Source organism: Phascolarctos cinereus, unplaced genomic scaffold (assembly GCF_003287225.1).
Source record: "Phascolarctos cinereus isolate Bilbo 61053 unplaced genomic scaffold, phaCin_HiC Scaffold_2;HRSCAF=192, whole genome shotgun sequence".
NCBI classification, from domain to species: domain Eukaryota; kingdom Metazoa; phylum Chordata; class Mammalia; order Diprotodontia; family Phascolarctidae; genus Phascolarctos; species Phascolarctos cinereus.
The window spans coordinates 380,316,323-380,342,974 of NW_027555625.1; the positions used below are offsets into that span (position 1 = coordinate 380,316,323).

Sequence of the window (26,652 nt, forward strand, 5' to 3'; positions counted from 1 at the left end):
AGAATTTATTTTTCTCCCAGTCACTTTCCTTCTTCCTTCCAATAAAAGAAAACAAAGCCTTTTTACAAATATGCATTGTCAAGCAAAATAAATTATAACCGTGACCATTTTTTTAAAAGTATGTTTTATTTTGCACATTTAGCCCATTGCTTCTATATCAGGAGGTGCTTCTATGTCATTGATCCTCTGGAATCATGGACAATTATGGTGATCAGAGTTCTGAAGTTTTTTGAAATTATTTTTACAGTATTGCCATTATTGTGTAAATTGTTCTAGTTCTGTTCACATCACTCTATATAAGTTCATGAAGTTTTCCCAGGTTTCTTTGACACCATCATCCTCTTTGTAATTCCTTAGAGTACAAACATATTTAATTACTTTCATATATCATGATTTGCTCACCCATTCCCCATTTAACAGGCACTCCCTTACTGTCCAGTTCTTTGCAATCACAAAAAGAACTGCTATAAATATTTCTGTATGTATAATACCTAAATTAATTTGTTCTATGCCATACCAGGCAAATTACCGAAGGGATACTTTACAAAGCTAAGAAAAATGGCTTTGTAAAGTATGGATTTGTAATGAAATTCATCTGGAGAAATAAAAGTTAAGAATCTAAAAGGAAAAGTGGAGAGAGAAGGGGCTTGGCAGAACCAAATCTCAAATTACAAAGCAGTAAATCATTAAAATGATTTAATATTTAAGTTTTTTGTATTTAAGTTAAAAAAAACTTTTAAAATGATCTGGTATTGGTTAAAAAATAGAAAGTTTGATCAGTGGTACAAGTTAGGATACAACATACAAAAGCAAATCAATCTTTTCACCAAATATCCAATAAACTCAAAGACTACCCCTCCCCCCAATTACAGGTATAACGTTTCACTATTTGACAAAAACTGCTGGGAACACTGGAAAGCAATCTGGCAGAAATTGGGTTTAGACCAGTACCTCCCACCATATGTCAAGATAAGCTTCAAATTGATTTAAGACCTAAATATAAAAAGTCATATCATAAGTAATTAAATGAGCAAGGAAGAAATTACCTCGTAAATCTATGAAAAAGGGAAGAATTCTTAACCAAACAAGGAATAGAGAGGATTATCAAAGATACAACAGACAATTTTGATTACATAAAATTTTTAAAAAATTGAGGAAAATCCCAATACATTTAAAAGTAGAAAGTAAATAGTTAATTGGGGAAAAAAATCTTTGGAGCAAGAGGTCTAATTTTCAAGATATGTAAGAAGCTTAGGTGGCACAGTGGATAGAGCACTGGCCCTGGAGTCAGGAGGTCCTGAGTTCAAATCTAGCCTCAGACACGTAACAATCACTAGCTGTGTGACCCTGGGCAAGTCACTTAACCCCAATTGCCTCACATAAAAAAGAAAGATATGTAGGAAGCTGATTCAAAGTTATAAGAGTAAGAGCCATTTCCCCAACTGGCAAATGGTCAGAGTATATCAACAGGCAATTCTCAAGGGAAGAAACCCAAGCTATAAAATACTCCAAGTCACTAATGATTAGAAAAATATAAATGAAAACAACTTTAATGTGTGACCTCACAACCATCAGGTTGCCAAAGTTGACAGAAAAGAAAAGTGACAATATTGGCCGGGCTGCAAGAAAACATTAAATTTGCACAGAAGTCTTTCTAAAATATATTTTGTTTTTCCTGTTTTCTTGAATAGGGGATTATCAAGCTTCATTTGTTGTCTTCCTGATGGATGGATGACTTGGGGTCATTCTTAAGAACATCACTTGTCTTCTGCTTTATACAGGCATGCCCTCAGAGGGGGACCTAAGCAGAAAAGACTCTTGTTTTGACATTAGGTAGTCCCAGGCTACCTAATCCTTGATAGAATTTACATCTCCTTTATTATCAGGCTTGTCCCTGTTTTACCTTCCCCACTTCCCCACTCCCTTCTCTCCCAATTTTCTTTGTTTAAATCTGCTATGAAATAAGAAAGCAAATCATGGAATTTTTTTTTAGTATTTATTTAGTATTACAATAAGAGTAAATAGTCTCTGAATAAGGTTCTAAGTGTCTCTTTTATTTTTCTGCATACTGTTTATTTCCTTAGTAGCTGTTGTTTTTTAAAGTATGGCTAGTACAGAGTGGCATAGTGGATAAAGTGAAGGGCTTGGAGTCAGGAAGACTCATCTTCCTGAATTCGAATCTAGCCTCAGACACTTACTGGCTGTGTGACCCTGGGCTAGTCACTTAACCCAATTTGCCTCAGTTTCCTCATCTGTAAAATGAACTGAAGAAGGAAATGGCAAACCAGTCCAGTGTCTTTGCCAAGAAAACCCCAAATGTGGCCACAAAGAGCCAGACATGATTGAAAACAACTGAACAACAAATACAAGGTAGGGCTTCATAATCAAAGTCCATGTTTAGAATTCCACAGTAGCGGCTCTAAATTGAGTCCCTGGCCACCAACCTAATCCAATCCAAAAAACATATATTAAGTGCTTGCTATGGGCAAGCATGACATAGTGACTAGAGGGCCGGACTTGCAATTAGGAAGTCCTGCCTCAAGGCTTGCATTACATACTTCCTAGCTATGATGCAATGGGCAAGAAGATAAGTCACTTAACTCTCAGTGTCCCCAGGCAGCTCTCAAGTTATGGAGGAGTTGCCGATCTGAACCAGTGGAAGGGATTTCCATACTGGGAGGTTTTTATACAGCTAACTCCCCCCCACCTTCACCCCCCCCAATGCAGAATATTATTCTAAGCACTAGAGATACAAAGACAAAAATGAAAAATTATCCCTACCTTTAAAAAAGCTAATTTTAGGGGGATGAAATATGTAAACAGATCAGCATATACGTGATATAACATGTTCTGGTCATTTTTCAGTCGTGTCCAACACTTTGTGATCCCATTTAGGGTTTTCTTGGCAGAGATATGGACTGATTTTCCATTTCCTTCTCCAGCTCATTTTACAGATGGGGAAACTGAGGCAAACAGGTGATTTACTCAGGGTCAGACAAGTAGTAAGTGTCTGAGGCCAGATTTGATCTCAAGATGAGGCTTCCTGATCCCACGTCCAGTAGTCCATCCACTGCACCACCTGGCTGCCCTCTATAACATAGATAGATGACCTTAAAGGACCTGGTGGACTCCACTCCTATTCCTTCTTGGGTCGTTGCTCTGGCATGCCACAATCTAGTCAAAGCTAATTGCTTTCCTTTGCAGCAACCTGTATTCTAGCTCTTCTCCCTCTGCGAAAAGACAGATGACTTTGGCCACCTGCAATGTTATTACACACACACACACACACACACACACACACACACACACACACACACACACACACAAGCTTTTTAGCTTACCCTAAAGGGGATATGAGAGAAAGCAGAGAAAGAGGGCACCAATGAAAAACAAATAGCGTGATTGATGAGTCAGCATCTAAAAGCTAAAGATGTTGGCCCAGAGGCCCTCTGGCAAGTCCACGCCAGATGTTTGCTGACTAGTTCAATTGCTGTTCAATTTGTTTAAGTCCTGGAGATTTGTACATTTCATGGTGTTTTTATGAGACATTTTGCAGCCATTACCTGCCACTGTGGTGGGGAAATAATGTCAAGTGACCCAGGCTCACATGTTCCATATAGTGACTGAACCTTGTGCAAAAAAAAAAATAGCTTTCATCTGGCCTTAAAGCAAATATTCTTGGAGCCAAACAATCAGTTGCCTTTTTTCTTTCCCTTTTCTAACAGTAAATAGACATTAACTGCACTGACCTGGCTGCTTTCCCCCATGCTGATCGAAATGAATTATGGCTTTGAAACAATTTTTCTTTTTAGATTGGAGTAATTGTATCATGTTGTACAATAATCCTCCAACCTCTGTGTGCTTTGTTGTTGTGGCATCGGTGCTAGTAGTTTCTAGGAAATGCTTTATGTTATTCAACCCTCTTGCTGTATTTTATAGCAGAATGATCACTGGACTCAGAGTTGGGAGAGCTGTATTTTGATTCTCCACTTTGCTACTCATTTCCTGACTCAGTGACTGAACAAGTCACTTCCCTTCTATGGGTCTCAGTTTTTTTGGATTAATCTCTAAAATCTTTTTTAACTCAAAAGTGCTATGAATATTTGATTCTCCTAATCCTGCCCTCCTTAATAAGTGAAGAAAGTTGTACTAATGAATTCATTTGCTTTTTTTTTTTCATGTTTAAGATGAGAGGCAACATGGTATGGCCTAGCCTTGAAACCAGGAAGACCTGTCCTACTTCTGACACATTCTAGACTGGCTTTGTGACCCTAATTAAGTCGCTTAACCTCTTGGTGCTCTAGTCTATGCAATTCTCTAAGACTCTCTAATTTGCAATGAAAGTAGTAATCTACATTGGTAGATGGGGTTTCCTTTCCTGGATCTCCATGGTGTCAAACTAGAATAGAAACGGATCCCTGAGGGCAGCATATTGATTAGAAACCAAAAAGTGGCATTATCTATGTTGTATTATATTTTTATTTATTTTGTTAAACATTTCTCAATTACATTTTGACCTGTCACACTAGGGAGCAGTGCAGGAGTATACTTGGCTGTGGGCTGTGAGTCTGATACTTCTGTTCTATACCAATGAAATCACAATCCAAACTTTATCCTTATCCTTCACACCTAGAACAATGAGTTTTTCAATTCTGTATTTGAATATGTGCAAAATAAGAGTAAAACTGCAAACCCAGCAAAGGGACTTGGTCATCTTTCAAAGAGAGCTATATTCTGCTCATAGAATAGTATGCAATATTCTTAGGATATAGGTGAGAAATTTAAAAATTTTTGTAATCTGACATATACTAGTAGATTTTCTAGGCTACCTTGGGATGGGGCATCCTATCCACCATTTATCCATTCATGCCTCCAAACCCTGCCATAGTGTGAATACATACACACACACACACACACACACACACACACACACACACACACACACACACACACACGCACGCACGTGCGCATGCACACACATACACATACACACACACACAGAGTGTTTCAGGACAACCTTCCTTCTCTGTTATGATCAACCTATAGGTATTAAATAAAATCATATTTAAAGCCCCTTCTAGCCCTAAGATTCTTCATTTGACTTCACCTTCCTCATCCATAATTGGCAAAGAGAACTGAGGAAACCCAAGGTTTTGTGAAATATCCAGGACATTTGTGGGATGCATCAAAATGTTGGTAAACATTCAAAAGATTGTTCTTCTTACCTTTGATTTCAGTGGAACCTAGAGATAATCATATACTTGGTCTAGTCTTGCATTCCTTATATATCTATCTTGGTTCCTCTGCTACTTGTTTATTTTAAAATGTTTTATTAATGTGTTTTTTTTTTACTCTAGTCATTTCCTCATATCTTCCCCCACCCCTCATTTCACATCCCAAGAGTAATAATGAAAAAGTTAGGCAAAACTGATAGATGAAATATCACATTTGTTAGTGTATGTGACATTCTGTTCCCACATTCCCCCATTTCTTTACCAAGAATAGGGAAGGGAATTTCCGTCATCTGTTCTTTGGGAGCAATATTGATTATTAAAATTAATCCAAGTTAATCTGTTTTGTTTTTGTTTACACTATTGTAGTCATATAAATTGTTTTCCTAGTTGTTTACTTCACTCTGCATCAGTTTGTACAAATCTTCTTATGCTTCTTTGAATGCCACGTGCTCATAATTTTCCATTACATTCACATACCATAATTTGTCCAACCATTTCCTGACTGATAAAGATCTATCTTGTTTCTAGTTTTTTCCTACCATACAAAAGGCTACTATGAACATTTGGAACATGTAAGACTTTTTTTTTTTATCCTATTGGGAAAAGGGTGTGGACAGTTAAGTGACTTTAATAATTCCAAATTGTTTTTTTAAATTTTTATTGTTGTCATTCAAACATTTCAGTTGTGGCTGACTCTTTGTGACTCCATTTAGGTTTTCTTGTCAAAGATACTAAAGGGGTTTGCCATTGCCTTATCTAGCTCATTTTACAAATGAGGAAACTGAGGCAAACAAGGTTGAGTGACTTGCCTAGTCTCACACAGCTAGAAAGTATCTGAGACTGAATTTGAACTCAGGTCTTCCTAAGTCTAGGCCTAGAGCTCTATCCATTGCACCATCTAGCTACAACTAGAATAGTTGTACAAATTCACAGTGTCATCAACATTATGTTAGTATGCCTACTTCCCATAACTCCTCTGACAATGACTATTGCTTTTGTTCACATGAAATCTTTGCAAGTTTATGTAATTAAAATTGTTCATTTTATGATGACCTCTGTTTCTTTGTTTAAGAATTCTCTCTTAACTGGAGATCTGAAGGATACCTCAGGGGCAACTAGGTGGTGCAATGGATAGAGCTCTGGCCTTGGAGTCAGGAGGAACTGAGCTGTGTGACCCCAGGCAAGTCACTTAACCCCATTCCCTCACCAAAAAGAAAAAAAAAGGATACCTCCTTGTCTGCTCTATCTTCAATAAAAAATGATGTAGTCTTCCACATATGGAAAGACATGGACAAGAGTCTCACAGACATTCAGGGGTTGTGATCTGTAGTACTGGAGGGAATATCCAAATCAGGGGTATCATAGAACTGTTTGAGTCTATTTGTACCTTGTTGGGGTATGTGTTGTAAAATACTGGTCTGAAGCTATTCTTCAGAATTGCTTTCCAATTTTACAAGTAGTTCTTGTCGAATAGGGAGTTTTTCTTTAGGTTGTTTATGATATCGGTCATTTCTAGATCATACTTGTTTGTCTATGCCACTTTTATTTGTTCTTAATCCACTCTTTCCCTTTCTTCCTCCTGGAGTTCTGCATAATGAAACATTTTGTTTGAAAATAAAGAGAATGTGTGACAAATAATAATAAGACAGATTCTGATGATCACTTGGGAAAAAGCTCAATGGTCACAGTTGATTTAGGTTCATTTGTGGATAATCTGAAGGTAAATGATGGCAGCCTAGTGGTGCACTGGATAGAGATGGGCCTGGAGTCAGGAAGACTCATCCTTCTGAGTTTAAATCTGGCCTCAGATACTTACTAACTGTGTGGCCTTTGACAAGTGACCCTGTTTGCCTCAGTTTCCTCACCTGTAAAATGAGCTGGAGAAGGAAATGGCAAACCACTCCAGTGTGTTTGCCAAGAAAATCCCAAATGGGGTCACGGAAAGTTGGACGTGACTAAAAATGACTGAATAACAGCAAAAATGATGGTTACAGTCGGGGCATTGTCTGGGGAAATAAAGCTAGAGACTAACTCAGCACCCACAGAAAGATGGAAGTTCATTATTATCATCTCAGAAAGCAACAACAATTTCATTTCTATTGGAAAGTGACTCTGGGAAATTGAATCCAGACACATGGTGTGGGGGCTCCACATGCTAGCCCAGAGTTTGCTGTGGAAAATAATCACATGCACAGTTCCACTCTGTTCTTTTCAGCCCAGCTGTCTGTGGGGGTTGGCATGTCATTAACATCCTCTGCCAGCCAGCTCCTATTTTTATATCCCAATCTTTTTCTAGAACATGACTCCTTGGTGGAGCTGAATTCATTTGTGGGAGATAGAATAGAGTCTTCAAGATACTTCCTCCAATCAAATGTGCCACTAGGAGCTTGAGGAAGGTGAAGCCAAGCCTTCCCTATGATGTATCTCCCATGTCAAGAGACAAGGTTTTTCTGTACAATGAGGATTTTGGATTAGATGATTTCTAAGAATGCTTTCCAATATCATGTGATTCTCTGATATAATTCAGTCCTTGCCTGAATCATGAATCCTGTCCCATAGCTGCCCTAGAAAGCCTTCAAGCCTCTGCTCGAAGATCTCTAGTGACAAGAAGCTTACTACCTTTAGCTTGTCACAATTCTCTTTAATTCTACACTTAAAATCCCCTCTACATCACTTAGGTAACTTGTGAGTTGTCAGTAGGAGTTGGCTACTTCTTCAAAAAGACTTTTTTCCCTGCCTCCAAATAAGCATTAAATATGGTCTTCATAATTTAACAGACTACTCCAGATTAGTTTTCATCATGGTAAAAGGCAACTTTTTGCCGTGTGAGACATCTGTAACTGTGAACAGGTCTCTAGAATAAACACCACATGAGTAGTCTAACTCTAATTGGCTACAGATATTGGCTATGGGTGATCAAATAAAAATTTAAGGGTTATAAACTTACATAAGTGTAGGATTAGTTGCTTCTTGCTTTCTGTTCTCCCCAGTTTCTTCCAGAAAACCAATCTACTCCTGACAGCCATCTTTAAGAACTAGGATGAATATGTGTGTGATGTCATGGAAAGGGCATTACTGGGTTTGAAGTCAGAGGACCTGGGTTGGAATCCTGCCTTAGCTACTTAATGTACCTATGAAACCTTGTCACTATCCTCTGTATGCTTTGGTTTCCTCATCAGTCAAATGAGCAGGTTGGGTTAAATGACCTATAAGATCCATTCCAACTCTAAAACTATAAGCCTAAAAAGACTGACTAATTTAAAATCAATTTTTAAGAGGAAAAAGTATTGTGTAATCTGATATGTATGTAGTTGTTAAGTTGTTTCAGTTGTGTCCAACTCTTTGTAGCCCCATTTGGGGTTTTCTTGGCAAAGATAGTGGAGTGGTTTGCCATTTCCTCCTTCAGTTCATTTTACAGATGAGGAAACCGAGGCAAAAAGGATTAAATGACTTGCCCAGGGTCACACTGGTAGTAGTATCTGAGGCTGGAATTGAACTCGGATCTTTCTGACTCCAGGCCTGGCACTCTATCCCCTGTGCCATCTAGATGCCCATGTACATATACATACCTATATGATCTCATTAATGAGACATGAAAGGCAGATGAGGCATGAGTTTCTCTATCTTTCAATCTCATGTGATTTTGGGCAAATTATAACTTCTCTCTACCTTAATTTTCATGCTTGTTAATTATATACAAAAATTAATGGAGGACTTAATATGTGCAGAGCTCCACTGTGGAGGATATAAAAATGAATGGCTTGGTTTACTTCTTTGTTCTTTCTGTAAACAGTTTAAGGTTATAGGTATGGAACAGGATAAAGATTCAGAAATACAAGTTAAGGGCAAGGATTATATCTAGGATCATAGATTGAGAGCTATAAGAGTTCTCAGAAGCCATTTTGCCTAACCCCCTCATTTTACAGAGCAGGAAACGGATGTCTAGAGAGTTTCAATGACTTTCTCAGGGTTACATGGGTAGTAAATGTTGCAGGTGAGATCTGAACCTTGGTCACTCTGCTTCCAGAGCCAGTATGCTGTTCACCATTCAGCCTCTCTAAACCTAGCAAGGCCAGCATGTTTTAAGACATGTTGGCATTTACAGTAAGCATACAGGTAGGTGGAGGAAGCAGAAGCAAGCTTTTAATCCAACAGGAACTCACGTAAAGTTCATTGGCATTTTACAGAACAGATCATGTGAAAATCAGAATTCATGGCCCAAGGTCTCAAAAATCCCCCTTTCTCTGGATGCCTTAGTGTGGAAAGATCAAAATGAATCGCACTGCAGATTGTTCTTCATGGTGCTGGGGTGGAAGAGGAAGAATACTGAGCTCAGGTATATCATATACTACATACCCTCTAGCAACTAAGGGAATTCGGAGGGAAATCTTGAGCTTTGCAAACACCCCAGATCAATACATTTGAATTTCAAAGTGGTTAAAACTGGCCACCTTTCCTATCTCCCCCCTTCCTCCTATTTTTTTTGGGGGGGAGGTTGCTTTTCTAAAGACTACTGCTTTCAAATAAGCATGGCTCTCTCCTCCCCCTACTATGTTATTAATATGAAAGAGCCTTATAATCAGATTGGGTTTGCCTATATTATCTCTCATTGATGTGGATGAGTTTGAGGGAAATGTAGAGGGGGAAAACTATAATAACTGGAAATTAACTAGTTTATTACTTTGACAAAATTTCAGTGCCTAAAGGATATAGAGGTATGTGGTAAGAGCACTGACCTTGAAGTCAAGAAAGCTCAGATCTGGGTTTGAATCCTGCTTCTGACACTGTTCTAGGCAAGGCACTTTGTCTCTCTCTGACTCAGTTTTCTTGACTGTAGAATGGAGATAATACCTGTTGTAGGTAGCTCTAATGACAACACTCTATTCAGATTGCAAGAGGTACAGAAATGGGAAGATTTGACGATTGATCAGACGTGGGCTGAGGGAGGGTAAGAAGTTGAGGATGAGGTCCTGAGAGATTTGAAAGATGGTGGTGCCTTCAAAAGAAATAGGAAAGCTATTTTTTAGACATTTTAAGACACCCATAAGACCTTCAGTTTGAAATATCCATTTGGAAGTTGGCAACATGGGACTGGAGCTCAGAAGAATGAAGGGTATTTGATATATAGAGATGTGAGTAATGTGTACAAAGGTGGCAATTAAACCTACAGGAGATGATCAAGTCACCAATTGAGAAAGTGTAAAGAGAAAATAAAAGAAGATCCAGGACAGAGCCTTAGGGTACACTCATAGTAAGGATAGGTTATGTGGGCAAAAAGATATGTTCAGATATGATATTAGGACAAAATGAGGAACTTTCAAGTCATTGAACAGTTAAAAGGAGGTTTACTTTGCCCTAACACAGTAAGCATAGATAACAAAGGTATACAGTGTCACTTAGCTTGTCTGGGCATACTTCCCCTCTCCCTTTTAGGGAAAACTAATCCCCATAAAAAGAGAGGAAGAGGGGCCTGGGCCCCTGCATTGGTAGGGGAGGTTCTTTGTCAGGGAAACACTGATAAATATTAGACCAATCACATCATAGTACCTATCATATCACAGGTTATTATGAGGATCAAATGAGATAGTGTATAAAGTGTTGCAAACCTGAAGTAGTGGTATAATTGTGATCTATTTTTACTGTGTAAGGAAAAGTAAAGACCCAGTCTGTCAAGGGCTCTTAAGAGCTTATAATCAGCTTCAGCAACCAAATGATATGCACTTGAAATAAATATAATTCAAAGTAAGTGCAAATCAATATACAGCAATACCTCATTTATATATATATCTTCTTACCAATTCTAAACTTGAAATCCCCTCAACCTTATACCCCTGTCCTCTTCCCTGCCATTCTCTCCTTCTTTATTCTGATCTTAGAGGAAGAGATAGCTTTTCTTTCAACCAAGATTGATCCCTCTACTTGTGACCTTGATGCTATTCTCTCCTAATGTCTCTAGGAGCTTGCCCCTTCTGTAAGGGTTAAATGTTTCCTGTTCCAAGGGTCCTTCCTTGCTGTCTACAAAAAAATATTGTCCATGGGATTTTCTTAGAAAAGATACCAGGGTGGTTTGCCATTTCCTTATCCAGTAGATTAAGGCAACAGAAGTTAAGTGACTTGCCCAGGGTCACACAATTAATATGTATCTGAGGTTGGATTTGAACTCAGATTCTTCCTGACTCCAGGCCCAGCGCTCTATCCACTGAGCAAACTAGCTGTCTCCTTCCTTGAAAAAATCCCAAACAAGCAGCACAGTGCCTGGGACAGAGGAGGCAGTTAGTAAATGCTTATTGGTAGATTAGGTACTGCTTTCCCCAGCAGAATGTAAGCTCCTCAAGGGGAGAGGTTCCTTTCATTTTTGTCTTGGTATTGCCAGTGCCTGGCACATAGCTGGCATATAATAAACGTTCATTCGATTATAATGATTTAAGGAATTGAATGTCTTACCAAATCTTCATTCCTCTCTCCCACTACTCCCCCCCTCACTTGCCACCCCTTCCCTCAGTTATTTTGACGTTTGATGTGCTTTTAAGCACCTTGGTCTCTCATTTCATCAACCTCTTCACTTGATCTTCAGCTTAGAAATCTCTTTGCTTGATCAGTATTTCTTGTTCTTCCAACTCTCCTGCTGCTTCACTCCCCCGAAACCTTCTTTTGTCCTCACTGTGACTTTCCAGTCCCTCAAAATCATCCATCATCCCTGCTCTGGTCTCATTTTACTTCTTTTGGTTTTAGTCCTACTTTTCCAATTCAGTTATGTGCCGTCTTCTAGCCTTGAATCCCTTTCTGTCATGCTCTTAAACCCTAGTCAATCGTCATCTTTGGGCCTCTGTCAGCATCTGCCTTCTCCACTTTGCATGCTCCCATGCTACCAAGTGAGGAAGTCACACACCTATGTTGACTGGGTCCACTACAAATTCACATTGTCTAATCTCAAGTGGCCTCTCGCTGTTTTACTCATAATCCTTTTATAATTCTCGGCTTGATTTTCCATTATGCTCCCTGAAATGGTGGTCCCAAACCTGGGCAGCTAGGTGGCATAGTGGATAGAGTGCTAGGCCTGGAGTCAGGAAGAACTGAGTTCAAATTTGGCCTCAGACACTTATTTACTAGCTGTGTAACCCTGGGCAAGTCACTTAACATCTGCTTGCCTCAGTTTTTCTCAGCCGTAAAATGAGAATCATAATAGCTCCTCCATGATTGTTGTGAGGATCAAATGAGATAATATTTGTAAAGCTCTTAGCACAGTGCTTGGCACATAGTAGACATTTATAAATCCTTATTCTCCTTTCCTCTTTTTCTCTCCTCAAGCCATCAATACTATCCTTAAATTCCTGTGTCTTGAAAGAAGACTTTGCCTTCTACTTTTCTGAGAAAATTGGGCTCATCAGACATGAGCTTCCTCATTTCCCTGAAACCATATCTCAAAACAAACCCTCTACCTTGGTTATGGTCAGGGCACCAAGTGATCTCTTCCTTTGCTCCCCTCTCAGAGGTGAGAAGAGGCAGCTCATCTCCTTGCCACATTTGACTCCTCTATTTGCGTCCTGGATCCCCCATCCTCATATTTCTTCTGAATGTTTTCTTCTTCCACCCTGTCTATAAACATGCCCAGGTCTTCCTCATCATCAATATCATACAATACCTCCTTCAGCCCTACCATTCCTTCACACTGTCATGGAAGGCAGTGTGATTTGGTAGAAAGACTGCTGGATTTGGAATTTGAAGACTTGAATTCAGATTCTTGGTCTGTTACCTGAAACTTTGGGAAAGTCACCTCATCTCTCTGGGCCTGTTTCCTCATCTGTAAAATGTTGTCTCATCATCCCTATCACACTCTGTAACTGGGAGTATCAGCCTTTGCTCCAGGCCCTCTTCCCTTCCCTCTCTACAATCTCTTGGTGCCTTCATCAGCTTTTATGAGTGTGTGATCTCTATATCGATAACTTCCAGATCTGTATATGCAGCCCCCATCTCTCTCCTGAGTTTCTGTCTCACATTACCAACTACATATTGGATGTTTTAAACTGGGTATGATAGAAATGTCCCAAACTCAACCTGTCCCAAACAGGATATCTTTCCCTTCAGCCCCTTTCCCTGCCTTGCAAACTTCTCTATTTCTGCCGAAGATCCCACCATTTTTCCAGTGCCTTAGGTTTGTACCTAAGGTGCTATTCTGAATTCTTCACTCTTCCTTACCCCACATATCCTGTCAACTGTTAAATCTGGCCATTTCTGCCTCAAAAACTCATTACATTCAAACTCTGTCTCAACTTACCCAGCTATCACCTTAGTTCAGGCTCTTATCACCTCTTGTATGACTGCGACAGCTTCCTTATTGGTCCTAATTGGTGCCCCAAGTCTTTTTCATACTCTAGTCTACACTCTACGCTGTTGTTAAAGTGATTTTCCTTATGCTTAGACCTGGCTATTCCCTACTGAATAAATTCCAGTGGCTCTGTTTGGTTTTTGAAGCCTTTCACAGACTGGCCCCATCCTATTTTTCTCTTTATTAGATGAATGAAAATGCATTTATTAAGCACTTGCCATGCACCTAGTGCTGTGTTAAGTGCTGAAGATACACACAGAAAATAAAAGACAGTCCTCGCTCTCAAGAAGCTCCCATTCCAATAGGGAGAAAGAACGTATGCAGGAGGGTTCGGCTGCAAGTACGCTGTGGCCCTTAGGGTGAAGTGATGAAACAGATGGTAATACATTTTCCTTAATGTAACTTTCACTGGTAAAACCATCATTTAGAATACCAAGGACTTTGGTGGTAAGTACTTTCTTTTCCAGGTCTGCTGCGCTACAGAGGCAATGCAGACAGAGGTAAGCCATTATCAGGGTTGGGGAGGGTCTATGAGGCACTGCTGCTCTCAGGACAATTGGACTTATCTGCCTGTCAATGACAGCTGCTCACTAGTGAGTGTTAGTGGGGATGGTGGGCCCCCTGTCCATGAGGGTTGCTCCTCTTTTTGAAGACTGTGGGGTCCAGGCTAGAAACAGGACCAGTGATCTGGGGTGGGAGTGGGAGGAACTGCAGTTCTGCAACTCTTGAACTTTAGATCCTGGACTGACTCTACTGGGGTCATTCTCTTCTATATTCTGAGCTACTCAGTTCCCTCCTGAGATAATTCCCAAATCTGTATATTCAGCCCTAATATTTCTCTAACTTTTATCCTGTCTTGCAACTGCTGACTAGAATTCACTTGGATAATCCAATTGGAATCTCAAAGTTGGCATGTCTAAAATGGAACTTCCCTCTTGAACCTATTCTTTCTCCAAACTTCCTTGCATCTGTCAGGGATGCCACCTTTCATCTAGTCACCTTGGTTTGCCATTCCACTGCCTTTCTTAATGCCATCTTTCCCTTTAGTCTCTCGGTTACATTTTGTCAAGTCCCATTATTTCTTTCTCCACAGTATTTCCCATGTCAATCCCTTTCTCTCTATTCACAGTGGCAACAACCTCATATCCTTTCAGGTGGACTAGTTTCCTAGTTGGCTTCCCTGATTGCAGTCCTTCCCCTTTCCAGTCTATCCTCCACACAACTGATTGTTTTCCCAAGACATAAATCTGAACATGTTGCTTTCTTGCTAAGAAATCTTCAGTGGCTCCCTGTTCTTTCTAGGGCAAAACACAAATGTTTCACTCATACATTAAATGCTTTCTGCAACCTGGCCTCATCATGCCTTTCTGGTCCTATTTCATATTACCTTCCTTCATATGCTAGGTTCTAGTCCAAATTAGACCGCCATTTCCTGAACTCAACTTGTAATCTCCCTTTCATTCATTCAATGGTGGTTGTTGTGCTTCATTCTTGAAGAGGACAAAAATGACGTCACCATGTTGGGGTCAAGGTGCAGTGTGTCCAGCTGTGGCTGATCAGACCAATGTGAGCTTGGAAGGCTCTACCACAGGGCAGGCACAAATAGTCCATGTGAACATTTGGAAAGGAGATGTCTCTGAATTTGCACATCATACATTTCTTTTGAGCTATTGCAATTCTCCTTTGTTCATAGAGCACGGCTCCTTCTTCGATGTGGGCACACCATGTTGGGTAGTCCTGTGCTAATGGCTCCCATGTGTTGCAATTGATTCCGATAAGCCTTTATTAAATGCCTACTATATACCAGTCACTTGAATGCTGGGGATACATAGACAAAAACTGTCTCTGCTGTCAAGGAGATGACATTTTACTGGATGAAGATAACATCAGTACAGATAAATACAATGCATCGGGGGAAGGATGATAGGACACCAGTAACTGGGGAAATAGGCAAAGGCCTCATGAATGAGGTGACACTTCAGCTATATTTTGAAGGGAGCTTGGTTTACAGGGTTTGTTTTTTGTTTTTAGGCATTGGAGTTAAGTGACTCGCCCAGGGTCACACAGCTAGCTAGTAAGTGTCAAGTGTCTGGTCTGAGACTGGTTTTGAACTCAGGTCCTCCTGACTCCAGCGCTGGTGCTCTATCCACTGCACCACCTAGCTGCCCCTTTGATGGGAGCTTGGGACTCCAAGGGGTGGAGGTGAGACATTATAGTAGTGGGGGATGACCTCTGCTAATGCACCAAGCTGGGGATGGAACATTGCATACGTGGAATAATGAGCATTGTAACTTGGCTGGAATACAACTCCATACATTCATATAAACTGGCTGCAGGACATGTGCTGGAGCCACAAATATCTAAATCAGGGTTGACTTATTGTTTTGTTGATCATCTAGACAGAGTGATGGAGAAAATGTTAATGACGCGGACAAATTTAAAAGTGTCTTATGGGCACAAAATTTTTTTGGAAGGGAAGAGCTGGTTGGTAAACACACCGGCTGGTTATCAGCACAGTTTGCTGGCTTCCATGTCTGCAATGTACCCTATCCTTCTCTCCACTTCCCAAGATCCTTAGTTTCCCTAAAGGTTCAGCTCCTGTGCCATCTCCCCTATGAAGCCCAATATGATCTTTCCTCTGTTAGTGGCCTTCTCTCCCTCCTCAAGCTGCTTTGAGTTTATTTATCTGCGTATGCATACTGTCGGGCCAGCTCGGTGATGCAGCATGGGGTGAGTGAGCTCCATCTGAAATCAGGAAGACTTGTGTTCAAATTTGGCCTCTGACTTTTACTATCTGTGTGACCCTGAGCAAATTAGTTAACCTCTACCTGCCTCACTTTCCTCAACTGCAAAATGAGGATAAAGATAATAACACATATCCCGTAGGGTGGTTGTAAGTGGTACAGTGGATAGGGTGCTGGGCCTGGAGTCAAGGAGACTCATCATCCCTGAGTTCAAATCTGACCTCAGACACTTACTAGCTGTGTGATCCTGTGCAAGTCACTTAACCCCATTTACCTCAGTTTTCTTATCTGTAAATGGGAACACACTGAAGAAGGAAATCGCAAACCACTCCAGTATCTTTGCCAAGAAAACCTCAAATGGGTTCACAAAGATTCAGACACCACTGAAACAACTGAATAATAACAATAAACAACAGGCACATAGTAGGTGTTTAATAAATGCTTATTTTCTTGTTTCCTTCCCATCCTCCTAATAGTCTTTATAAGCTTTGTTTTTATTAGCCCCAGTGCCTATTACAGCGACTTATATGTAGTAGGTGCTTAATAAATATTTCTTGATCAGAACTAAAATGTGGTTCAACACAACACAATTTCTCTACCCAAGCTTTCCCTATAGTATTGACCCAACATCCTGGGATTGTAGGGACTGAGAGTCAATGGCATCTGCATGCAATTGAATAGTGCCTCAGCCCAAGTCTTACCCAGCAAGAAGCCTTTCCCAGTCCTGCTTACTCTTAGTGCCTTCCCTCTAAGACTACCCCAATCTCTCTTCTTTATAGCTGGTTTCTACATAAATGTTTGTGTGGTCTCCCCCATTAGACTGTGAGTTCTTGAAGAGCAGAGACCACCCTTTGTCTTTCTCTATTGCTTAGCAGGTACTGGGCACACAGTAGGCACTTAGATGCCAGTCAATTGACCAGTGCAGTGCGATAGATCTGGAATTGGAAGACCCAGATTTAAATCCCGGTTGTGCCACCTCCTACTTACGCGATGTTGGGCAACTGACTTAATCTTAGGATCATAGATACGTAGAGCTGGTAGTTACTGTTAGAGGCCACATAGACCAACCCCCTCATTTTACCCAGGAGGTAACTGAAGGACAAAGAGGATAAATTGCTTTTTTTGTCACTGAGGTAGCGACAGAGACAGGTTGGAACCCAGGTCTTCTGAGGCTAAAGTAAACGCCCTTGTAATCCATCATTCAATAAGCATTCATTCAGTACTCTATGTGTTAGCTGCTCCGCCTAGGGCAAAGGTAGTAAAAGCTGCCATGCCTGGGGGCAGCCTCAGGGCCTCTACTGTCACCTTTGTAAAGTTAAGAGTTGGACTAGACTTAGGGCGCTGTAAACTGTGACATAACCGGATTGATGATCTGGTGACCAGACCTGGCAGAGACCGGTCAGGAACGTGTACCCGACCTTGGCGACTTGTAAGTCTTATCTGGCATCTAGGTGGTGCAGTGACCCAGAGTCAGGAAGATCTGAATTCAAATCTGGATTTAGATACTTACCAGCAAGCAATCTAATCTCTGTTTGCCTCAGTTTCCTTAATTGCAAATGGAGATGATAGCACTTAGCTTACACAGTTATTGTGAGGACTAAGTGAAGTAATATTTGTAAAGTGCTTAGTACAGTGCTTGGCACATAGTGGACACCTATTAAATGTTTCCTTCCTTTTCCTTCCCTTCCTCTCTCTCCCTCCCTCCCTCCCTTCCTTCTTTCTTCTCTCCTTTCCTTTTCCCTCCCTTCCTCTCTCTCCCTCCCTTCCTTCTTTCTTCTCTCCCTTCTTTTCTTTTCCCTCCCTTTCTCTCTCTCCCTCCCTCCCTTCCTTCTTTGTTTTCTCCCTTCTTTCCTTTTCCCTCCCTCCTCTCTCTCCCTTCTTTCCTTTTCCCTCCCTCCCTCTCTCTCCCTTCTTTCCTTTTCCCTCCCTTCCTCTCCCTCCCTCCCTCCCTTCTTTCTTCTCTCCTTTTCCCTCCCTCCCTCTCTCTCCCTTCTTTCCTTTTCCCTCCCTTCCTCTCTCTCCCTCCCTCCCTTCTTTCTTCTCTCCCTTCTTTCCTTTTCCCTCCCTCCCTCTCTCTCCCTTCTTTCCTTTTCCCTCTCTTCCTTTCCCATCCGCCTTCCTTCCCTTCCCTTCCCTTCCCATACCTGCCTTCCTTCCTGCCTTCTTTCCTCTTTCTCTCCCTTTCCTGAAAGCCCAAGTTTCACTTTACTTTGGTCTGCTTGCACCTGGTCTGATGCTTAATATATCCTACCAACTTCTGTCTGCCAGTCAAAACACTTACCTTACCTGGAAAATGACAGCAAAGCACAGACCTTCTGGCTCTGTTTCCAGGGCTTTGTGCACTTTAGAATTACCCCCCACCCCCCGGAAGTGCCTGATCGTGTTCCTATCTGACATTGGCGAAGGAACATCAGAATGGAACTCAGGAAACCTGGATTCAACTCTCGGCTCTGCTATTAACTTGCAGCGTGACATTGGGTGAGTCATTTGCGTCACAGCAAAATGATTTCAGTCCTCCATGGGTCACTGGGTTGTCAGGAGGATGAAGATGAGAGAAGAGAGATGAACAACATAAAAACGTCTGTGCAGTAGATGGTGGTACCATTCGTTTTAATTACCATTATTCCATATAAACATCCTGACATGACTGTGAGTCATATTAACATGTTCATGAGAAATGAAGCCATTATGATCTTCTTGCAAGCGTATAACTTTATTACCATCAGGCTGGTCTAATTTTAACTTGCAGTTGTATTCCTAGTCTGGATGGGAAGCACCCCTTTAAAAGGAAAAAATCTCAGGCTTTTTTTTTTTTTTTGGAACGCGTAAAGTAGCCACCTCTCTCTTGGGAATTTTTTTTTTTGTGGAGGGAGGAGCAAGGGTCTGGGCCTCTGATTCCTTCAGTATAGGAAACCCCCAGTGTGGAGATTACTTTCACTAATGCAGACTTCTAACCCATCTGTAACATAGTTTTTAGAGAATTATCTGGAAGCACTCAGAAGTTAAGTGACTTACCCAAAGTAACACAGCCCAGTAGGTGTCAGAAACAGGACTTGAAACCCAGGTCTTCCTGACTCCAAGACTGGCCCTTTATGAACCATGTCTAAATTAAGGCTCCTGAATTTAGATATGATTCTAAATGAGAGTGGAATCCGTTAGTGAGATGTTCAGGCCCTTTCTCCATCTCATCCCATTAATCAGGCAGAATCAGTCAGTGCCAGAGAAGCAGGGAACCTGTGATCCTGCTCCATTTAGACCTCCTCCTTGTCTCCCTCTGAACACAGTGGGACAGTGCCTGGGGATAAAGTCTGAAGTTAAATTAACCATCACCATCCTGATCAAAACAATTAGTTATTTGGAGCCCTTCTGCTCCTGAAGTCCCACATGTCCTCCCAGCACAGGATTGGTTTATGCTTTTAAAAAGAGCTCAGGTTTGAAAATGGCGATGGTGGTGGTGAGAATGATGGACAGCAGATGAGTTTTTCCAGCAGGCCTTGATCTTCAAGGAAAGAATGAACTCTTTGTGGTTCAACTGACTCTTCCAGTGGGGAGCACTGCAAACATTAGCTAATTAACCTTTCTAGCCCTTCAAAGGGGACAATAAGTGCTGTTTTCCCCATCTTGTCAGGAAGGGAAGGAGGCCCTGTGAAATGGAGTCCAGTGTTGCAAGTCAGCAGCTGAGTTAAAAAAAAAAAAGACAACCCTAGTGTTCCAACCCCTGGCCTTCTCCTCCTGTGCCCACAATGGCACAAAAGAACAATTCTCTGATTTCCTTAGGCATAGTATTAGGTAGCGTGTGGCCAGCAAATGGTGAGAATTAACGAACCTTCCTCTACCAAGCAAAATGCATTGCATTTCACATGCAACAGTAATTTCGAGCTGTTCTGTTTGATAGATTCAGGATGACTATAAGCTCTCCACACATGGAGCTGGAATTCCCTGGCCTAGTTGAAATATGACTTTTGATTATGCAGCAGCCAGACAGCCCAAAGACAACCATACTGAGGAAAAGCAGTTTCTTTATTACAATGAGTTGGAAAGCATAGAATAAAATTGGCCTCCCTGCCCCCCCGCCACTTCCCTTTCAACCCTAGCTGAAAATTGTTGTACCAACTGTCAGCCAATGGGGGTCTCTCCTCCTGCAACAGGGCCACCAGAACAAATGGAAATGCCAATCTCTCCACCCCGATCTTGCTATATTAAGCACATACTTGACTCTTAAAGGGAGATTACCGTGGGAAGCCAAAGCTCCTTCCCACAAGGAAATCTGATGGAAGGTTTGCAGCTCCTCTCTTTCTGTGAGGAAAGATTGTAGGCTGAGAATAATGGCCCTTGTCACTTCCCATAGTCTCGTTATGGGAGATATTTAGTGTCAATGCTGGGATGTGAGGGTAATATCTTGGATGTGATAATGTTGCCTCCTGCATCAGTGCACACAGTATTGATTGTAAGCTGTCAACCTTTTTGCATGCTTGGTGGGGTCCCAGTAGACTAACTAACCACTGCAGAGATAGTAATGCATCAGGTCTGGGACACACGTTCTGTGTTAGCTAAGTTGGGCTTCTCATTCTTTTTGGCTCACAATGATTCTCTGATCTCTCAAGCCCATGACTGCTCAGAGGTCTCCTTTGACCCTGCTGGTGAGGAGCTGTGTCAAGGTTCCTCCTTAGTCCTGGAACCCAGTTGCCCTCAGCTTATCTTACAGGGTCCTCTGATTTTCTTATCCCTTTATTCAGGGGACCACACTTTTAATCTCCTTTTCAGCAGCACTTGGTGTCTAGAAAGGAGGAAATACAAAGAGAGCTCAATCAGCTGGCTCCCCAATGCTCAAACATCACAACTTTCTTTAAGTTTCAGTAAAATTCTAACTCCTACCTAGTCGGATAAATATTGCTTTAGTGGAATGTAGATGTATCAGCAGCTATCCACAGCGAGGACTGAGGTCCTCCTTATGACCCACATCTTTCCTCTTGCTTTTTTGTATCTGGTCATAAGAAATGTGATGTCTCAAGAAATTTCCTGCCTCTTCCTTTCCAAACTAAAAGCATGGAAGGATCCTGACTGTTGTTATAAACAACCAACAGGCTTCAGGATGAGACTGATGGATCAGATTGAGAAAACCGTGAAAATACATATAGGAAATTTATATATAAATGAATGTTAAAGGACTAAGTTATTTCAGGGAGTCAGTGATAGTTAATGATATGTGTGAGGGGGTAGGGTAGGTTGAAAATCCAAGGTGACAGGGAACCTTTTAAAACAATTTTGAAAAGCACTAGAGATGGCTTGCTTATTTTATAGTCATAGACTTATAAGGAACCTTAGAGTGTATCTAGTTCAACACCCTTATTTTGTAGTTTATGAGACTGAAGCCCAGAGAAGGGAAGAAGGTGGCCAAAGGTCACACAGTAAGTTGGTGGCAAAACCAGGACTCACATCCAGGCCTCTCCACTCCTGAATTCAATGCTTTCTATTCTATCTGACCTTCACAGGACATACAGTGGCAACTGGCTAACTTAATGTTGTCTCCCCATATTTTGATTGAAGCTTTGGCTTTCCAGGCAAAGCATCCTGATGAACTGAATGAGGGTGACAAGGAGAAAGTCCACACAGCAGGCCAAGAGGATAACTGAGAGAATTTTACTTGGGGTGATACAGAACAGGCTTTTGGTACAAGGGAAAACAAAAAACACACTGGGAAAATAGGATGCACTTCTGCCGTTTCCCCTTCTTCCCCAGCCCTGGCAACACTCCCTCCAACGTCAACCCTGAAAGTTGTGATTTTTTCTGGCTCTACATAAAGCCACAAACCAAGGAAACCCTGTCTTTAAAGACGGCTGCCCGTGAATTCTGTCCTGAGCCACCTTCCTTTCCGCAGGTGGCAGGTTAGACGGGCTATGAAAGGTTGAGTGAGTGGCCAGCACCTGAGCAGAAATTGCAGCTACTATGATGTGAAATCCAGGCCCTGGTTTGTTTGTGGGAACTCTCCCAGAAGCCAGAAATCCTTTGCATTCATTGAGTCTTACTCCCTGAGGTACGTTAGGGGGATATCATTGACATTTCTCAGGAAGTGTCACCAGTCAGAAACCCCAACCGGGGAGGAAGCGTTAAAGGATTAGACTGAGCCTCAGCGGGCTCTAGTGAATTTCACAGACCTTCCCTTCCGCGTACAATTTTCACACCAGGAGAAGTCACCCAACCTCATGGGTTTTCACCTTGGAAATGAAAAGGGTGAGCTTTTGGGAGCGTTGCAACTTGCAATTAACTTTCAGAAAATGGCATTTGCTTTGTTACCTTGTTGGCTATAATATCTGGCGGGGGAGGAGTGGGGAGAAAAGGGATGAGAAAGATTCCTGGATGCCAGTCTCCAACTTGGGAGACTCTGGTAAGGGCACTCCCTCATTTGGAATGTCAAAATATAAGTAACAACTTCTTCTGTCTTTAGGTTTTCATCAAATTAATGAATATGTACATGAATTAAATAAATACTTAAAGCAAACAAAGAGAAAAGTAAAATGAAAGAAAATAGAGATTGGAGTCCAGGCCCATCTACATTTGTGATGGCAGACTTTAGAAGCTCTGATTAAAAGTCTTCTACAAATTCATTCAAACACAGAAGTGTGTCTAGAGCCAAATTCTCTGCCTGGGGTTGTAACAGAGAAATGTAGCAAGCTGTGGTACGCGTACAACTTTTAACCAGGCTCTAACCTTGGCCCTGGATTTCTGCCTTTACAGCCTCAAAAGAGGTAAAAAATTATTTGAAACAGCAACAACATAGAGAATTTTTTTAAAATGAAGGGGAAAAGCAAGTCTGGTTTTCTAGGAAGCAAACAGATTTTTATCCAAAAGTAGAGTAAACAGTGTTTATTTTTCAATCAAATGGAATTGTTTAATTAAAAAAAAATCTTATCTTCCCCCTCCCCCCTTAAATACTACAGACAATCTCATTTCACCTCAGCAGACACCTAGAAACAAAACACTGGACTCACCAGAGAGAACTGGGTAATAAAAGCATCAGAAATTCAAGTCAACTATGAAAGGGTCCTGGTTACCTGGCAGCTCTCGATTCTAAACAAAAGTATTCTGAATCTATTTGTTGGATTTGCCAACACAGTTTCTTAAAATTGGGGGAGCTGGGGGCCTTTGGACTGTTTTTCTTCTATTCCAATTGTTTCCTGCATAGGAAAATTAAAGTCAATGAATAAAATGAAAACCCAAAGAAACATTTAAAAACTTGTTTGACTAGTATTCAGTATGTGAGCTTATTAAGTATAACTTGTCCTCCTAGTTAACCTTATCCTGGAATATATATAGGTTATTTGTAGCCGCCACTGCTATAATATTTTCTGAAGGATGCCAAGCTGTATGTAAGATCTTTTTGCTAAAGTCCAGACTGTCCACGCTGATCTCATCTTTTCTCCGTTTGCCACCTACGCATACTTTGCGGGGTTTTAAGATGGCTCTGGGCTTGCTGTTTTCCCTGGAAGCCTCCAGGGTGACATCACGCTTGGTATTTCGGTCAAACATCCTGAAGAAGTTGTTGTAGGACCCAGTCATGATGACGCTGCAAAGTGGGAGAGGAGAAAAAGAAGGATTAGTTGTATACAAGTTGGGCCCGTTACAACACCCATTGCTTTTGTTGGTGAAACAAGGTGCAAGCCTGTGTGAAATGTGTTCTAGCCTTGACCGTCTCCTGCCTTGGTAGTTTTATGGAGAAAGAAAGACAGAATGGCTTTGTTGTTCTTGTTGAACCATACTGGTCATTCTTAAAGGGCTGATTGGGATAGTTGTTCCTGAAACTGGCTTTATCTTATTGTGTTGATATCTAGTTATCAGTCCCTGAATTACTGATTCTTTATTCATAATAAATAATCCCAAGTTTCTTAATGTTATTGTTGGTTTTTACAAATTTGAATTGTGAGTTTACATGCTGCCAAAGTTAGACCACGGAGTCATCCATATCTACCTAATCTTCTGAGAGATCTGGATTTTCTTTTGTTTAAACAGTTTTTAGAGCAGCGGTCATCATCAGTATTAAACCAGTAGAAAAGGTAACGGTGAGAAAGAGGTTACTTCAAACATCTGTAACTCAACTTATCCGAACAAATGAGAAGTATTCGGACGTGGGCAATGGGAAAACATCCTGTCATTGTTGGCCAACAAATGTCATGAGGAAATATATTTTATGACAAAAAACAAAGGGAGAAATATTTGGGCAATGGCTTATCAAGAAATTATTTTTTTCTTTCATCCTATGAGAAAAGAATATATACTTTCTTCTTATTGTTATTTCTAGTATTAATCCAAGAAGAAGCAGCATCACATAGTATAAAGAAGACAAGCCTTAGAGTCAGCAAGGCCTGGGTTAAAGCCTTGGCTCTTCCAATAGAATGTAAGTTTCTTGAAGGCAGGAACCACAAGTCAGTTGTTTTGTCTTTGTATCCTCAATGCCAAGCACAATTCTTTGGACAGAGCAGGCACTTTATGCTTGCCGGTTTGCATTGTACAGTTAATCGGCTGCCTTGCTCTTGCCTGGGCAGTAAGATGGCAGAAAAACACACAAAAATCACTACAGTTTTGATCTAGTGTTTTTGATTGTGTAGACATGGTACCTCTTCAGCTTTGTTCTACATTAACCTTTTAATATAAATCTAATTCATCTGCTATGTCATCTCACAAGATCATAAATAACTGATGTAATTCCTGCCTTCAGGCAACCCACACTCTACTTATAGACTGAAAAGGGACCTGTGAAATCCTTCCAATCCCTTCATTTGACAGATGAAGAAACTGAGACTTGCCCCGTTTTATACATCATTAGTGGCAGAGCTGGGACTAGAATTCATCCTAATTGCTTTTGTAAACCATGTGAGGACATTCAGTTCTAAAAGGATGATGTTTGCGTGTCAGAGAGAACCTACCAGATATCAGAAAGATAATCAGGTTAAACATTTGATTCTCAGTGACAATAATGACATTTCACAAAGCACTTGCAAATATTGTCCTTTGTCAGACATTTTAGAAACAGGAGCTAATTAATCCCTACTCTATGGTGTTGGCACAAAGATAGTAGGTAACCTGTCATAATACCCGAGTTGTTTCCTTAGGAAATTTGGAAAAATCCATTTGGGGGAGGAATTAGGCCTAAGATTTTATTGTTGCAGATAAATCTGGGTGAGGAAATTCCCTTTACCCAGGAAAGCTAGCAGCTGCTCTTCAATTTAAAATTTTAAGAGGGTTTCCTAGGACACTGAGAGGTTAAGTGATTTGCCCCTGGTCAAACAACCAGGATTCATCAGAGAGAAGACATGAACACACAATTTTTTCTGACTGAGGCCATCTCTTTCTCTTACTATGCTGCCTTTCTTTTGGTAATTTTTAAGCTAAAAAATGAACCACTGAAGAACAATTAAAAACAATTGATTTTATGTAATGATTTAAGATTTAATCCTCACAACTACCCTGTGAAGTAGTTGCTATTATTTTCAATTTTACATATGAGGAAACTGAGACTCAGATCAGTTAACTAAATTGACCAGGGTCACACAGCTAGTAAGTGAATGAGATGGGATTTGAACCCAGAGCTTCCTGACTCCATGTCCACTGCCTTCAATATCACAGACCTTAAAGTTGTAACCAATCTCTTTTCAGGGAGCCCGATATATGATTTACATTTGGACTGAACCAACAACCTTAGGCTGGGTCTGCACTAGCAGAGTAAAGAGGAACGTGGAGGCTAATAGCCAGCTGATCCTCACAAATATGCTTTGTTTTCCATCAGCTGAAGCTGTCATGATTGGATTGTTGGCAGAGCTAATTTTGTTTTTCAGTTCATGTTAGTTCTGTAGACTTGGCCCTGATGTTGGAGAGAGCTTATAAAGATGAAATTATTTTCTGTTTATTTTTCCTAAATAATTATGAACTTAGAGCATTTTTGAATTACAGGATCATAGCTGTGGAGCTAGAAGTGAACTCAGAGGACATCTAATCCATCCCACTCATTTTATTGATGAAGAAACTGAGGCCCAAGGAAATCAAGTGACTTGCCCAAGGTCACACATTCTCTTCATGTTGTCTTGTATAAAAAGAAAGCAGTGTTCTTCTAGTGGGATGTAAACTTTTTGAGGACAGGGACTGCTTTTCTTTTTGTCTCGGTAGTCCTTTGCATCTGACTTAGTGCCTTGAATTAGGAGGTATTTAACGAATGCTTACTGGATTGGATTAGAGTAAAAAAAAAATGCCAGTAGCCAGGAGTATTAATTATTCCTTCTATGATAGGAAGCATCAGTCCTTGAGTAAAAAGGTATCTTATGGGACTATACTTCATCCTTTGGGTATCTCTGCTTTC

General features: G+C 40.8%; 1 protein-coding gene across 3 annotated transcripts in view; it reads right to left on the reverse strand.

Annotated features, from left to right (window-relative positions):
• Window positions 1–21,930: 21,930 nt before the first annotated feature.
• PPP2R2B (protein phosphatase 2 regulatory subunit Bbeta) overlaps window positions 21,931–26,652 on the reverse strand; it is a 459,915-nt gene continuing 455,193 nt past the window's right edge. For all 3 annotated transcript variants that reach the window (XM_020964279.2, XM_020964280.2, XM_078150511.1), the window contains one exon: window positions 21,931–23,868. In XM_020964279.2, the coding sequence (XP_020819938.1) occupies window positions 23,589–23,868 (280 nt within the window). In that variant the 3' untranslated portion in view covers window positions 21,931–23,588. The remainder of the gene's footprint in view (window positions 23,869–26,652) is intronic.